The 17147-nt window shown below is 44.5% G+C and overlaps 1 protein-coding gene across 2 annotated transcripts in view; it reads right to left on the minus strand.

Moving 5' to 3' along the window:
• Positions 1-2099: 2099 nt before the first annotated feature.
• LOC146811097 (E3 ubiquitin-protein ligase RNF14-like) overlaps positions 2100-17147 on the minus strand; it is a 133924-nt gene continuing 118876 nt past the window's right edge. For both annotated transcript variants that reach the window (XM_085618143.1, XM_085618144.1), the window contains exon 8: positions 2100-7657. In XM_085618143.1, coding sequence (XP_085474269.1) covers positions 7600-7657 — 58 coding nt within the window. In that variant the 3' untranslated portion in view covers positions 2100-7599. The remainder of the gene's footprint in view (positions 7658-17147) is intronic.

A 17147-nucleotide genomic window follows, 5' to 3' on the forward strand; every position in this document is an offset into this window, starting at 1 on the left:
CAAGAAATTCCGCTCAACCATTCCATTCTAAAAGATTGCCTGCAGCTGGACAAAGTAAATAAAATAGCATGGCTAGTCTATGTCAAAAACTGTTTTGATAGAGTGGGGAGACTGGATCTGTTTTATTCCCCGGAATCAATTACAGTCAAAGATATTGGCCTGATCAAAAGTATGTTGAAAGATCTGTTATGTTTAGAAAGAGAACAAGTAGAATACAAGAAACCCTCGGTGCGGGCCAGTATTATTTTGAGCACCCATGTGGGGCCGGAATTATATTTGTCTATTGTTAATCAACCCTTTCACCGGTTTCTACTTACATGTTTTCGGTTCAACCTGATTCATCTTACTCTTGGTCACTTCCAAACTTGGTGTCCCCCAGAAAATGGAACGCCGTGTAACTGTGATGATTTTTCGGTCCAGAACACAATGCACTTTCTGATGTTCTGCGATCATTACACGGCCTTAAGAAAGAAATATTTGTTCCCAATTTTAAAGGAGGCGGGGTTCATACAAGTCAAACCGGCCCTTTTGTATCTACAGTTACTGCAGACCCCCAGGATTATGTTTCATGTTGCCAGTTTTTTAGTGGGCGCTGTCAGGGCTAAGAATACGAAGTTTGCTATTAATCAGATCTTTTAAATATAATGTATCGGTCTAATATTTAATTGTCTATATGAAATTTAACATTGGTGTATTTGGGAGAACTTTAATGTTTTATGTTAAATGATGCTTTTATGATGTTCTTATCTTACTGACCCCTCTCTTAAACATTTTAGATAATATGAATTTTAGAGTTTATGTATTATCGATTGTACTGTTTCTATGCCTTTTTATGATATTTATTTATCGAAATAAAGTACTTTGACTGACTGACTGACTGACTGACTGCTACTGCGAGGTGATACCACATCTAACATCTGTCCTCCTAAGTATCTAGCAGGAATGTGCCTTTGCCTGGGATTGGTGTATTTCCTTTGAACTCTTCAGGCCGAATAATCAACTGCCAAACTTCCTTGTTGGAGCCCCATCACCTCCTTTAAATAACATTTCAACCCTGCTAGCATGGACTCAGTCATTAAAATAAAACCCATTGGAGGCTTTCATTCACTATCTGATGTCCAGCCTTCCAAATAAATTCTTGCACATGCTTATGATGGAAATGCCTGAATAGTGGGGGCAGAAATAGTTGAACACTACATGTCACACATGTAATACTGGGCCACAAGGCTTGAAATAGTTAATCTTTAGTGCCAAGAAATAGACAAACCTTTCTGTTGCGGATTCCTACTAAACCTCCACAAAAGGGATCCTAACCCATCCCCCCCCCCCACCATAGGTTTCAATTTGTTGGAGTCCCTTCGACTCAGGATTTGTTTTGATGTCTTGGGCAAGGAAACCTACCCCTGAAATCTCTTCTTTGTGTGGAGCACCAAAATATTTAAGGTGGGAAGTCCTAGGCAATAAAGCACAGACACCATATCCCAGAATCAAACTATACACTCATATGGCATGTCAAGTGAGGGCAGGTTTCGAATTAGATATTGTGCACATGATGCATTGTAAGGGCCTGTAAATTGAAAAAAGAGTGCCTTGCAAATTGTGTGGTCAGAAGGATAATAGCTACAAAATCCTTCTGTTTGTCAGTCATCACACAGCTTCATTGAGAAGAAGAGAAACGTATTTTTCTATACAACATGACGGACACTATACCACAAAACACATTGCAGACTGTAATGTGCAAGTCTGGACCCCATCCTCTCTTTCACTCCACTCGACACTGATAACCTTGCCTCTTCTACATGAACTTTCATATATAATGCCAGTGCAGAGAAGTACAAACTGGCCAACAAAGTGGCGTAACAAGACTAACTCTGAGCTGTACAAATGGCAGAAACAATATGACATCACCCATTCATATATTTATGAACATCCTCAAGTACAGCAGTATTTGTTGAAAACAGACCCTTATCTGTGTGTCTCTAAAGAGCAAGCAGATATAAAAATAAGTAATGTGGTTTGTGAAGGTCTCCCACAAAGGTAATGAAAGGATGGAGAACACAAACCCAAAGAGTTTAATAAAAAAAAGCACAAATGCAGCGTTTTAAATAAAATATTTAATTTTATTGCTTTTACCATGAACTTATATTTATTAATTTTACACAGCCAGCCGATAGTGCAACATTTTTAGGATTAACCTCAGTAAGTATCAGAAAAGTACATACTGTTTGGCAAAAGTTGTTAACTTCTTGATTTTAAGCCAGTGGTACAAAGTGTAGGTCAAGCAAACTGCAAAACAAACGTAACCACCGCAGCCGAATGGCCCAAAAGAAACAAAATAAATCTCTATACGGTCTACTCTGTAGCCTACTTAAGTTGTCCATTTAAGGGTGAATGCACAATTATCAGGTTATTGCGTGAATGCAAAGCACTTGCTGATCTGACACAATTCACAATTATTTATTTTTGCAGCTTTATTTTCAGAACCCAAATAAATGTAAAACAGTATGGGTTGCATTGTGCAGAACTGCCGGTAAACAATGTGTGGATAAACAAAGACTGTTATCTGCAAACAATATGTGTCAAATGTTTTGTTTGATTTACAATGAAGGTCTTAACAGGCTCTACACTTTTTAACAGCAGAGATGATCATCTCACTAGCTAACATGATTTAAACATGGCCAACGCTCCTAAAGGGAATAATTTTGCATGCCCACACAGCGCTGTTCTAGGACCTCTGGTACATTTATGAAGTCTGGGCGTAGTAAGGGTCGGCAGGAGGAGAACTATGGGTACTGTGAATGGGTTGCCAACATTAGGAAATTGAAAACAAATACAGATTTGGTGTTATAGACTTGGTTTGGTTTAAAATGATCCTTATGTTACAAAATGCGTACAGGCAGTTTGTTGGAAGGTTTCCACTTCAGCCAATCTACCAATGTATTACCAATGCAGGTACATTCCCTCGATAAAAATCTTAATGGAGGAAAAATATAGGCCCTTATTATGATATCTTTGTCAGAGAAGTAAGAAAAGGGTAATACAGGTCCATATTTAACACCCCATTCCCCTACCATTTTCATCTGAAAAACGATAGCGGTTTACTCCTAAAAGCAAAATAGACTAGCGCTTTGATCACAACGTTTGAAATAAGCAGTGGCAAAGGTTGACCTCTGAGCCAGCTTCACCTTTCGTTCTCGAAGGAAAAAACAACTTGTTAATGGGATGAATAAAATGTACAAATAAACAAAGGAAAGATAGCATTCTTAAGGTAAAATTTATTTGTAGAAAAGGTTCACGTCCAGAAAGATGCAAAAAGAACTGGTGAGGTTTCTTTGAGAAAGCAACAACGTTTTAAATATACTGCTCTCTGAATTCCAAGATGGTTACTTCATGAAAATAAAGTTAGCTTATCACCATGAAACAGACTGGGTTTAAAAATAACACCACAAAACCATGTTGGACGTGATATGTTCACACTAATTGTGACCTTAAAGGCTGCCACTCCGTGAGTGCAAGTATCAATTCTTCTTCTACATTCAACAAAACAGTCAATTTTTTTTGTGTATAATTTTGCAGATCATCAGCATGCCTCCTCAAATCAACTGTCAAATGAATGGGTGTCAATCCACGAACCAGGGAATCCTTCATGAGCAAGTATTAAGGAATTTAAAAGCAATGTTTCATCAGCTATGAGGAGTCAATGAGCAGGCAAAGTGAAAGGCACTCCAGACAAGACACAGTATTCCGAACAGAGATACTCTTCAAGCTGAAAACTTAGTGTCTTTTTAGTGAAAACTCGCCAGGAATTATAGAACTATTTTCTGAATTATATGGAAGAATAAAGCTGGTTTAAGATAGGACTTTACGATCCACATGTTAGACAAAACCAACTCATTTCACTTGAAAGTGTACTCCATGACCGAACTTTTTCATATGCAGCCCTTTTGTAATTTTCTTTTCCGAAGAGACCAAGTTAGGTTTTGAATGAACAAGGGCCTGTTGCTGTCAATTTTTCAATATCTGCACCACCTTCAGTTTATGATTTTTAAGCCATCTATTAACCACCAAAACCATCACAATGTTTATTAGGTCAATGATATACCACTTTCACTGGAGAAGCTTATTTTATAATAACTTCTTTTACTTTGTTTTAATATATATATATATTTTAAAACAAAACTACACCACATTTCTCTTCTATTTGAATGTTTTGGTGTGCCTTGAATGTTATTGGATATTTAACAAAAGACTCATTCATGTTACATAACATAAGACAACGGCATGATTAACAGGATTGTGGTAAACATTACTAAAATGAGGAAACCTTTGCAATATATACAATTTCCCACTTTTTGTTGGAACAAAATAGCTTCACTACCACGAAGTTGTGCATGTTTGCTTGATAACGGAATTCCATCTTGGTTGAAATCTTGTTACTCAGTGACCATAATTAAAGAAACAGAATAACAATAGTGACCATACCACATGATTTGCAGTAACAGATCTGATGACACATAGTTTAATGTTTCTAATTTTCAGGAGTCCTTTTGCTCTCCGCCACTGCCGCACACATTTCTAAGGCCCGAGAGGGGACACCAACCATAAAAATTGACACCAGTCTTTAATGTGTAAATGGACTGTTCCATTTAAGAGGAACTTCTGGTTGGGAGAAGCATGGTGCACCACTGCAGCTTTCACAAAATGTGTCTTCCCCGCACATTACTGACAAATCATGTGAAACAGTCAGAGTGGGATCATGTGGATTTTACACTGATAGGTCATGCCAGTCAAAAAAGTAAGTCTCACCTTCAAAAATATTGCGGCTTTCACCTCTGATCTCCGCTATTTCCAATGGAAGACATTTTACATGGAAAACTGCAGCAGGTGGTCAATGGGGAAGTGCAACTCTGGACTAAAATATTTTTGCTGGGTTTCCCAAAATACCCTTTTTCAAAGATGTTTATAAGGAGCCATCTGGCATAGAGCTCTTTTAAGCAACAGTCATAGTACACCTCAAAATGTAAACAGCATTTGGCAAAGTTTAGGTTTCTCTTCCTCAATGGACAAATCATCTTTAAAAATAATCATGATGACAAACTCTCGACTAGAAATACAATTGTAAAATGCAAACTCATAACTACCGTTTTAGGATGGTTTCAAAAGTGTAGATTTAATTGTTTATGTAAATTTTAGGACATTCATTTTTTGAAAAAATAAGAAGTTTACTCAAACTATGTTGAGGACAAATATTTTGGTTTCACTTGTAATCCCTGTCAGAACATTCATGGTGGTCTATTCACAACCAAGGGTATTCAGGTTAAAAAAAAGTCAGTTTTTAGAAGAGTGATGCAAAGAGACCCTAACAATTTCTTCTACGAATTTTACAAAAAAGGGAGAAACAAGACACTGAGCGCTATGCACTGTCTTTTGGCAAAACCCTTGTATTCAGGGCAGTCATCTGAGATCCACTCCCAAGTTAAAAGTCTCTAGTAGCAAAATGTTCCAGAAACAATATGTTGAATACACCATTTCAAGAGTTCATACAAAGGAAACTGGGAGGTTGTGCTTACAACTCAGTCACTGAGGCATTTTTGTGCTCTGCTTTTATGGCTATAAAGAAAATGAAACCAAAACGGTACCTCACAAATGGGGGCCCTGACATAATCTAAGATAAAGAGGCAATGATCGAATTCCCATAAAATGTATCATAAAAATAAAGGTCTTTTTTAGCTATGTATGCTAGAGAAATTACAGTAATCGAAGAAATAAAGGCTGAAGTGGCTTGATGTTTGGTATTGCAGTTTGTGACCCTAAAAAGCAGAGACGTCTTGCAGATATCTTTTCAAGAGAAGATTAATCTCGTACCCACAATGTCATACAGAGGGCACATAGTAATATAGAAATCATACTTTTCAAAAGTAGTAAATTAAGCTAGGTGGTCTAGAAATGCCATAAAACTATTTCTTACAACGCCAACCAGGCCAATTGTTATTCAAACTCTTTCATGCCATGCAGAATGTAATTAAGCATCATACAGTGCAGAGGAATCTTAATGACCGAATCGATCAGCCACCCTGCTGCCAGAGTGAGCTCAACTTTAATAAATACATCATCCAAAGTTATGCTATCCCACTAATGAAAATGACCATTGATAACAAACGTATTTGTGATTACGTCTGTGTGCAATAAAACTTACTAGACTAAAGAAAAAGGAGAAAACATTTAACCAATGGCTGTAACTATAAACATTAAGAAAACATTCACACAGACAACCAGAACTTCTGCTGGCACGTATACCTAGTGGGTATACATCTCAAGATATTACTTGCTAGTTCTCGTAATTCTAAGACCCCTTTTTTAATACTTTACCAGAGCCTGTATTGATGCTCAACTCAGCATTCTTTCCATAAATAGCTACGAAGTGCTTTCTGACTAGTGCAGGAGACTCCAAAACTCTTAAGACCTATGGCACAGTTAAATGTACTTTTACAGAAAACCATTCAAACTGAAAAAGGAGCTTTTCAAGCAGATTTCCAGTACATAAAGGAAGAGGAGAAAAGCATGCTCAGTAGTTTCAGAAAAACTCTAAACAACCCACATTTTATTATGAGTCTTCTGAATGGTCATTGATTTTCTTATTGTGTACTTTGGAGTATGTGTGTGTGGTGGTGATTCATGACTGTGCTCAGATTGTGTTCATTACAGCGTAGTCCAGTTTAACAGCACCAAGGTGCTTGTATGCATGCCATGCCAATCCAACGTTCTGAAGCTAAGCCGATTTGAGAAGGCTTCAAAATGGAATTGTTTCATATGCCACAAAATGGAGGCAGCGGGCATGCACAAATGCCCACACTTTCTTTATTCGTGTCCGTCATTCCATTCTCTAAAGGGTTCCACAGTTTTGATACTAATTCAAACCTCAGAGCCTGCAGTGAGGCTGGAAGTGAAGAAAGGGTGGCAGGACAACTTGGGGTGAGTCAAAGTGACACTGACCCTGCAATGAATCAAATTGAAACAGACTACTTAACAGCCTCTGGCTTTTCATTTCCACCGCCTGGGATTGGATGTCAGTCAAGGAACAAAGAAGGAACCCTCTCTTTTTTTATATTGTCTAATCCAGATCTCAAACAAAATATATTGGCATTCTACAAATCTTGCATTTTTGTAGTGCAACAAAACTGTGGCTTACGTAGCCAGTTTAAGTATGTTTCTCTAATAATGAGAATGCAATATTATCAATGTGTAGCAAAGAAATATTTTTGGTGCCTTATACCACGTGTCTGCCTTGAAGAATAAATATTATACCTAAAATCACCTATTCAGGAACACATTTCAACAGCAAATGAACGATAATACGAATGACAAAACTTGCTATTCTTATAATTATAGTATTATGTGCGTATAGTTGCCAACTTACATACAAGTGAAGAGTTTACAAAGTTCTTTCATTGAAATAAGAATATTGAAATGCCTGGCTTCCTGCAGCAATAATAACTGCTGGCTAAGCATTTTGCATGATTAAAGTGCGATCAAGGGAAAATCATTGAGCTTCATCTGTCATTCGTGTATTCCTCCTTTCGATGGCTTTCAAAACCTTTGTTAAATGTCATCAATGGCGTCCCAAATGTCACCATCCCCTTCCAAGGCACGAAAGAGCCTGAAGAAAATTCAGACAGTTTTTTCTAGTTAGCAAGTTCTTTTTAAATATCAATAGTTTACAAATAAAATTAATTGAATTGAAACCAAATAAATACAATAAACACAGACAGAGTTATTAACAGTGTTTGGTGGACATCAAAAGCTTAAACAAGTGGGTCAAAGCAAAAGATGGAACGAACGGATCTCAGCAGGGTTGACGCTGAAACGAGTACTTTGACAGTGGTCAAGATAATAGACACTTGCAAATGATGTTTGTACCTGTGATTCTTCCTTCCACAGCAATCCTGCACCACAGGCTAACCAATTTTGGAGTACCTGGACATCAGTTTTATGAAAAGGGGACACTCATCTGTCTCTTAGACTTTCTCTCCCAGGGACACAATATAAAGCAAATGGTTATGACAACCTGCTGCTAAATGTGGCTTTAGCACCAATTGTTAAGTATTTACTAGCTTTACAAGCAAAATAATAATCTTTAGAAATATTACTGACGTGTAATTAAAGTTCTCCAGGGTTGATTTCATTCATAGATTCACGTGCTTGAATCATTACCCGTCGGTAAGCCAAGAATCCTTTGTATTTTAGCATGGAAGTAGAAAGTATTAACATGCTCTAGGGAAAATAATCGTGCTTATTTAGAAGTATATTCAACTCACAGAAATGTGCCCAAATTTCTGCCAATAGAACAAAAGTGCTGAACTTTTAACACCCCCTATGAGCCACCACACCTCAGATTTCACACAAGAGTGAAAGATTAGATACACAGAGTGAGCCTCTAGGTGGAGAAAGGGAAGAGTGGGATTGGGGGATCCCATGAGAATTTGAGATGAACAAGTTACTTACCTTCGGTAACGCTTTTTCTGGTGGATACAGTATCTGCCTGTGGATTCCCCACCTTGTGAATATCCCTGCGCCAGCAACATTCGGAAACTTTTGTAGCAGTCCACGCCGATGAGGTCGAAGACGACGTCACAGAGACACGGCTCCGCACGCGACTCCGCTGACGTCACCGGCTCCATAAGAAGACCTCGTCGGCGTGATGACGTCAGTTCCGCCCCTTTTTTCCGTGCCTTCGAGGCACACGGACGGACTGACAGCAATATATATACACAGTATACACAGTACACAATATGCAGATCAACACACACAGTGTGGATAATAAATAGCAAAGCACAAGAAATAACATAATGCCTTTGACAGTAATAAACACATTTGAAACACCATCAATAGAATTACAGGCATAGAATTACAGGTATAGAAGGATGGACAACGGGGAGGCGGGTGGGTCAGTGAGGAATCCACACGCAGATACTGTATCCACCCGAAAAAGCGTTACCGAAGGTAAGTAACTTGTTCTTCTGATGGATACATCTGCCAGTGGATTCCTCACCTTGTGAATAGATTCCACAGCAGTCCCCACTCCCGGAGGAGGGTGTCCACCCTTCTATACCAGAAAGTCCTGAAGGACGGATCGCGCAAAATGTCCGTCCCTCCTCACCTCAGTGTCCAAGCAATAATGTTTTGCGCAAGGTGTGGAGGGAGGCCCAAGTTGCCGCCCTACAAATGTCCTCCACAGGAACACCCCTAGACAAAGCAGACGTGGAAGACTTTGCTCTAGTGGAATGAGCCCTCAAACCCTCCGGAGGTTCCTTACCAGCCAGGGAGTAGCAAATCTTGATGCACAAGACAATCCACCTGGAAAGGGTGCGCTTGTGCACCACTCGACCTTTCCTGCAGCCAGCAAAGCCCACGAAGAACTGGTCATCAACTCTGATGTCCTTTGTTCTGTCCAGGTAAAAGCTCACCGCCCTCTTAGGATCCAAACGGTGAAGTCTCTCCTCCTTCTTGGAAGGGTGAGGGGGAGGATAAAAAGTAGGGAGGGTAATGGATTGCCCCAGATGGAAAGTAGTTACCACCTTAGGCAAAAACGCAGCCCTGGTCCTCAGTACCATTCGTTCAGCATGCACAGTCAAGAATGGGGGTTTTGAACTAAGAGCTTGAAGCTCACTCACCCTCCTTGCCGAGGTGATTGCAATAAGGAATACCGTCTTAAAGGACAACAGCCTCAAGGGACATTTGTGTAAGGGCTCGAAGGGAGAACCCATAAGATAAGTTAATACAAGGTTTAAGTCCCATTGAGGCATAATAAAGGGAGTTGGAGGAAACTTGTTTGTAAGGCCCTTTATAAAACGAAGAACAATAGGTGACTTGAATAATGACGGCTGATCCGGCAAACAAAGGAAAGCCGACAAAGCCGATAAGTATCCTTTCACAGTAGCCACAGCAAAGCCTTGCTGAGCAAGTGAAAGGGCAAACTGTAGAATGTTAGACAAACGAGCCTTCAAGGGATCAATGGACCTCTCTCCGCACCAAAGCACAAATTTAGACCACCTATATGAGTATATAGATTTGGTGGAGTGTCGCCTGGCCGATAAAATAACATCCACCACATCCGGCGGGAGAGAGAAAGAATTCAGGTTGCCCCATTCAATCTCCAGGCATGAAGGTGTAAGCTCTGGAGGTGGGGGTGTAGAACCTGCCCCTCAGACTGCGAGAGGAGGTCTGCCCTCAGAGGGAGACGGAGCGGAGCGCACGAGGAGAGGTGGAGAAGATCTGTATACCACACCCTTCTCGGCCAATCCGGGGCGACCAAAATGACTTGGGCCCGGTCTTGGCGAATATTCCTCAGAACCCGAGGAATCAAGGGTATGGGAGGAAACGCGTAAAGGAGTTGTGAACCCCAACTCAACTGAAACACATCCCCCAACGCTCCCTGCATCGGATACTGGAGACTGCAGAATGACGGGCAGTGAGCATTCTCGTGAGTGGCGAACAGGTCCACCCGAGGAGTCCCCCACGTCCGAAAGACGTGACGAACAACCTCCGGATGGAGCCTCCACTCGTGGTCGGCGGAGAACTGCCGACTGAGACTGTCTGCACGTACGTTCAGAACCCCGGCCAGATGATTTGCCATTGGACAAATCTGATGGTCCTGAGCCCAGGACCATAGACGCAGGGCCTCTCTGCAGAGACAAAGAGACCCCACCCCTCCCTGTTTGTTTATATACCACATCGCGGTCGTGTTGTCCGTCAGGACTTGAACAGACTGACCACGAAGGGAAGGGAGGAAGGCCTTGAGCGCCAAACGTATCGCCCATAACTCCAGAAGGTTGATGTGAAGCAACCTTTCCTCTGGAGACCAAAGACCCTTGATCTCCAGATCCCCCAGATGAGCACCCCACCCTAAGGTGGATGCATCCGTTATCACCATGGCCACCGATGGAGGTAAATTGAAGGGCTTTCCTTGGGACAGATTGCCCTCCTCGCTCCACCAAGATAGATCCGCCGCAGCTTCTCTGGAGATCCTCACAGACTCCCTGAGATGTCCCTTGTGCTGATACCACTGCTTGCGGAGACACCACTGGAGCGCCCTCATGTGCCAGCGTGCATGGTTGACCAACAGGATGCAGGAGGCGAACAGACCGAGCAGGCGAAGGACCTTCAGAACTGGAACGACCGCTCCGTTGTAAAATAAAGGAATCATTTCCTGTATGTCGAGAATCCTTTGAGGAGGAGGGAATGCTCGACACACAGTAGTGTCCAGTACCGCACCTATGAACAGGTTGCGCTGAGAGGGCACCAGGTGAGATTTGGGCACATTTATCGAAAAACCCAATTTGTACAACAGCTGAGTTGTATCCTGCAGATGACGTAGCACCTTCCCTGGCGACTCCGCCTTGATCAGCCAGTCGTCTAAATAAGGGAAAACCGAGACCCCCGACCTTCTGAGATGGGCTGCCACCACTGCCATCACCTTCGTGAAGACTCGAGGTGCCGAAGTAAGACCAAATGGGAGGACCGCAAACTGATAATGTTGCGACCCTACCGTAAACCGGAGATACTTCCTGTGCGACTTCAGGATGGGGATGTGAAACGACGCATCCTGCAAGTCGAGCGACACCATCCAGTCCTCCTGATTCAGCGCTTGAAGAACCTGCGCAAGGGTGAGCATCTTGAACTTCTCCTGTTTCAGGTAAAAGTTTAGGATTCTGAGGTCCAGTATCGGACGCAATCTGCCGTCCTTTTTCGGAATCAGAAAATACCGGGAGTAGCATCCCTGACCCCTCTCCTGCTCTGGAACCACCTCTATCGCACCTTTCTGTAGTAACTTCAGGACTTCCTCCTGCAGGAGAAGACGGTGGCCCTCCGAGCAAACCCCTTGACAAGGAGGGTAGTTTGGAGGGAATTCCCGAAAGGCAAGGGCGTACCCATTTTCTACAAGATCTAGAACCCAGAGATCCATAGTTACAGATTCTCAATCTTGTAGAAAATGGGTAAGCCGGCCCCCCACAGGACCAACATGATCCGGAATGGCAAATCTAGGGCTGCTTTGCGGTGGTGGGAGGGGCTGAGGAGGAGGAAGAGGAGGAGGAGAGCTGACGGCCACGTGTGCGACCCCTGATTCTCCCCCTGAAACCTCTAGACGAGGAACCTTGCTGCTGCTGGGTCTTTCTATAGGATCGAAAGGATGTCCTACCGAACCCTCTATATCTTTTAAAAGACCCCCTCGACTGAGTCTGCAGGCCCAGGGACTTAGCCGTCGCCTTGCTTTCTTTGAACCGCTCCAGAGCAGCATCTGCCTTCTTGCCAAACAGGCCAGATCCATCAAATGGCAGGTCCAAAAGAGTTGACTGCACATCCTGTGAAAACTCCGACGACCTTAACCATGCACTCCTTCTGGTGGCGACAGAAGATCCCATGACCCTCGCCACCGAATCCGCCGTGTCCAGCCCACTCTGGATCACCTGACGTGCAGCCGCCTGGGCATCTGACAAGATTTCATTGAATCCAGCCCTATCCACTTCAGACAGTTTAGCCGCCAGCTTCTTAGCAGAATCCATAAGCGCATGCATATATCGTCCCAAGAGGCAAGTTGCATTTGTAGACTTAAGAGCCATGCTGGCCGATGAAAAGACCTTCTTGGCCGATTGATCCTGCTTTTTAGCCTCCCTGTCACCAGGCACCTGAGGAAAAACCCCCTTAGACTTCCCCGAACAAGCCGCCTGAATCACCAGGCTCTCAGGCGAAGGATGAGAAGATAAAAAGTCAGGGTCCCCTGGAGCCGCTCTATATCTCCTGGCAACAGTCTTTGAAACCGCAGGAGCTGAAAAAGGCTTTTCGCCAGACCTCCAGCACAGGCTCAATTATAGCCTCATTGAAAGGAAGCAAAGGCTCCGACACTGCCGTAGGAGAATGTAACACCTCAGTCAGTATATTTGACTTAAACTCCGTGGATGGCAACTGGAGATCAAGCAGTTCCGCAGCCTTTCTAATAACCGCATGATATGGTTCTGCATCCTTTGAGGGCTCATTAGATGGAGGAGTGATCTCCCACTCAGGAGACAAATCCAGACCACTTGCGTCCTTTAGCTCCTCATAAACATCATCAGACTCAATCAACTCTCCCTCTTCAGGCTCAGCTTCTTCCAACAAATACCTCCTTTCTTCCACCATTCTTTGCGCCTTCCTTCTGGAACGAATCTGCACCAGCGGCGTCGGCGGCGCCGTGTTCGAATCCGACAGCGCCGGCAACGGCGTCGAGCGTGGATCCACAGGAGCAACCGGTGTCGAACGAGGTCGAGCCGGCGCCGGTGAAGAGGGAAGCGGAGTCAACGTCCTCGGCGCCGGTAGATTCCACGACGGCGCCGCTTGAAAGAATGGCATGAATGGGGCCTGAGGATAGACCTGCGGCGCTCCCAAGTTAAAAGCCATCGGACCAATCGGACCCGCAGGTGCACCAGTGGTATACATGGCCCTCGAAAACACCCCATACATCGCATTCAAATAATGCGAGGGGTCCTGACCTGGTCCAGGGAAAGCAGGGTACTGGTCAGGCATCACCGGACTCGGGCCTGCCGGCGCCGACGGTGGAATCAACGGCGTCGCAGGCTCACCCGGGACTGGAAGATCCTCAACCAGGGCCGGAGACGGAGCCGGAGACGAATCCGGAGACGGAGATGAAGCCGGAGTCGGGGATACCACCGGAACCGGAGATGAAGCCGGGACCAGCGAAGCCACAGGAGACGAAGGAGCTGGAGGTGAGGTCGGGACTGGAGAAGGTGACACGGACTCCTTCCGACGTCGAGCCGGCGACTTCGTCTTCGGAGCCGAACTCTTATCGGAGTGATGCCGTGAAGAATGTCTCCTCTTCTTCTTATGCTTCTTACCTCTCGAAGCATGCCCCGAAGTCGATTTGGACGCCGACCTCGACCTCGATTTTCTCCTTCCTCTCTTTACCTTCTTCATCTTGGCGATGAAAAGCTTCGCCTCCCTTTCTTTAAGAGCCTTAGAGCTCATCTTGCGGCAACAAGAACAGTCATCCACATCATGGTCGGAAGAGAGACACCAAACACAGTCTTCATGTGGATCAGTAATGGACATATGTTTGCCACATTCTCGACAGGGCTTGAAGCCCGACTTCCTAGCCGACATATTTCTCGAAAGAGAAACAGAGAAACCAGAGAAAAACACAAAGTAACAGTGAAGCTACCAACAGCGATTCCCGAAATCCGTTGGCGTCGACGGCGCGGAAAAAAGGGAACTGACGTCATCACGCCGACGAGGTCTTCTTATGGAGCCGGTGACGTCAGCGGAGTCGCGTGTGGAGCCGTGTCTCTGTGACGTCGTCTACGACCTCATCGGCGTGGACTGCTACAAATGTTTCCGAATGTTGCTGGCGCAGGGGATATTCACAAGGTGAGGAATCCACTGGCAGATGTATCCATCAGAAATACCAATGCAGGAGAACCGCAGTTACAAGTAAGTAACTTACTTCTTCCCAAGCATTGGATGTTCGATAAAGTCACATGCTTGATTCAGAAAAGCAAGCATTAACTACATTAATACTTAAAAGTTAGAAGCATGCTCACCTGAGATACAAAAGATTACACAGTACTCCTTGATCCATCAAAGAGCCAGCCACTGGTCCAGGCTGTAAGGTTTGGTGATGTATCTGTTCTTCAATGTGGGGGTTTGTAGACACGTAGCAGCACTCCTCTGTGCAATGCCTCCATAAAGGACATGCGTCTTCTGGAATAATCAGTCACTTTCGCTGTAAGAAGACAATTAGCCTTACTGTGGTGAAAGGTGAACGGTACTAGAGGCAGAGATCCAAATCATCGAGCAGTTTTGTAATTGGATGATCTCTTCCAGGTTATCTGAAGAAGGCAAAGAGCTGGTCCGAAGTTCTGATTTCTAATCGATGTATATGTAAGACTTTCTTTGGCCAGTAGGAAGAGGTAGGGTAGCATCTTATGGGGGCAGCGAAGCTACTGGGTCCAGGCTGTAATGGCCAACACAAATGCAGAAAGCCTGGAGCCAGGCCATGAGATTCAAGTATTTTAACTTGGGGTGCAAGTCTTGACCTATTGTTTTGATAGATCAGGTAGATTAGGTTTATCTTGAGGGAGCAAACTACAGCAGATTTGTGAAATAATATTCTCCTGGCTATGTAAGGCTAGCTGTTAGAATCAGAGCACAAGATTCTCTCTGGGGATAGCAGATAACCTCAGGGACTAAGGAAAAGTGCAGTCAAAGTTATTGTGCCACGAAAAACACTTCTCCTCGGTCAACTGGCTGTCAGTGTTTGCTGGCAAAGAACTAGCTTTTCTTGTTCGAAGGAGCAGCAAAATTATCCAGTTGATGATGAACCCATCGTCTGAAAATCACTTTTTTGGTCTGGAGGCAGTTCCCCTTCATGTTCCCCCTCTCCGCCATCGTCAGATAACACGGACTCAGCATAGTATCCTACGCAGACGACACCCAGCTCATCCTCTCCCTCACCAAGGACCCCATCACCAACAGACTCAACTTCCAGGAAGGAATGAAGGACGTTGCATCCTGGATGAGCAGCAACTGCCTGAAGCTCAACTCGGAGAAGACAGAGGTCCTCTTCCTCGGGCCCTCCCCCTCTGCATGGGACAACACCTGGTGGCCCACCGCCCTCGGCAACCCCCCACCCGCACAGACCACGCCCAAAACCTTGGCATCATACTCGACTCATCCCTCTCCGATGACCAGACAGATCAACGTTGTCGCCTCCACCTGCTTCAACACCCTCCGCATCCTCCGGAAGACCTTCAAATGGATCCCCCCCGCCCCCCGAATCAAGGAAGACCGTCACCCACGCACTCATAACCAGCAGACTGGACTACGAAAACGCCCTCTACGCCGGGATCAACAAGACTCTGCTCCTTAAACTCCAGACCATACAGAACACCGCAGCCAGACTCGTACTCGGCATCCCTCGACATGAACATATCACCCAAAACCTGCGAAACCTCCACTGGCTCCCCGTCAAGAAAAGAGTAACTTTCAAGATACTCATCCATGCCTGCAAATGCCTCCACAACACCGGACCCCAATATCTCAACGACAGAATCTCCTTCCACGCACCCAAGAGGAACCTCCGATCCGCCGACCTCGCCCGTGCTAAACCACGCAAATCTGCAGAGCAAGAACGGGTGGAAGAACCTTCTCCTACATCGCGGCCAAGACCTAGAACAAGCTCCCGATCGACATCAGACGCGCCCCCACCCTGCACATCTTCAGGAAGACCCTCAAGACCTGGCTCTTCAACTGACCGGAGCTGCCCCCCCTCACCCGGCGCCTTGAGACCCTTGAGTAGCGCGCCCAAAAACCCCCGATTGATTGATATATCAGCAAAGAGTACAGAAAGATATGGGGCCAATGGTGCCAACATTTTGACCTACATGTTGTGTAAAAGAGAGAGGCAACCAGAGTCCCTACAACAGTTTGTACATGAAGAAACAATAAATGAACAAACTAATCAAACTTTAACTTAGCATAACTATAAACCTAGTTGTAGGAAAGTGCCCCTTTTTAACATGGTCACCCCTACTTTTTGCCTGGCATTCAATGCAATTTTGACAGAAAGTGCACTGGGTTCCTGTTAACCATGTCCCCAGTACCAGCTCTCTTTCCTTAAAATTGTACAATTGTCCCCTAATAGGCATAATAGGCAATACCTTTATCACAACTGTAAGTCCCTAGTAAATGGTACCCCAGGCGCCTAGGGCAAGGGTACTAAAGAGGGTCCATTAGGGCTGCAGCATGTACTATGCCACCATAAGGGACCCCTCATATAACTCATACGAGTGTCATTGCAGGCTGCATGTCTTGGTGCAGACAAAAGTGAAAACAGGGCATGGTACACATCTTTGTGAAGGCAGAATTTGCAACTGTGGGACAGGGTTATGTCCGCTTCCACAGAAATTGGTAATATAGGAGGCGTTGTGACCCTAGGGGTAAGTATCCCATTGGCGACTATCGTATACACTCCTCACACCTCTAAATTTAGTATCTAGAGGAGCCCCTTACACCATAAAATCAGATCCTGCCGACCTGAAAGAAGATGGACGCTGAAGAGTCACACCATTCAACCCGGCCATCTGGCCCGAGGAGAACAG

Source organism: Triturus cristatus, chromosome 7 (genome assembly GCF_964204655.1).
Source record: "Triturus cristatus chromosome 7, aTriCri1.1, whole genome shotgun sequence".
Taxonomy (NCBI): Eukaryota; Metazoa; Chordata; class Amphibia; order Caudata; family Salamandridae; genus Triturus; species Triturus cristatus.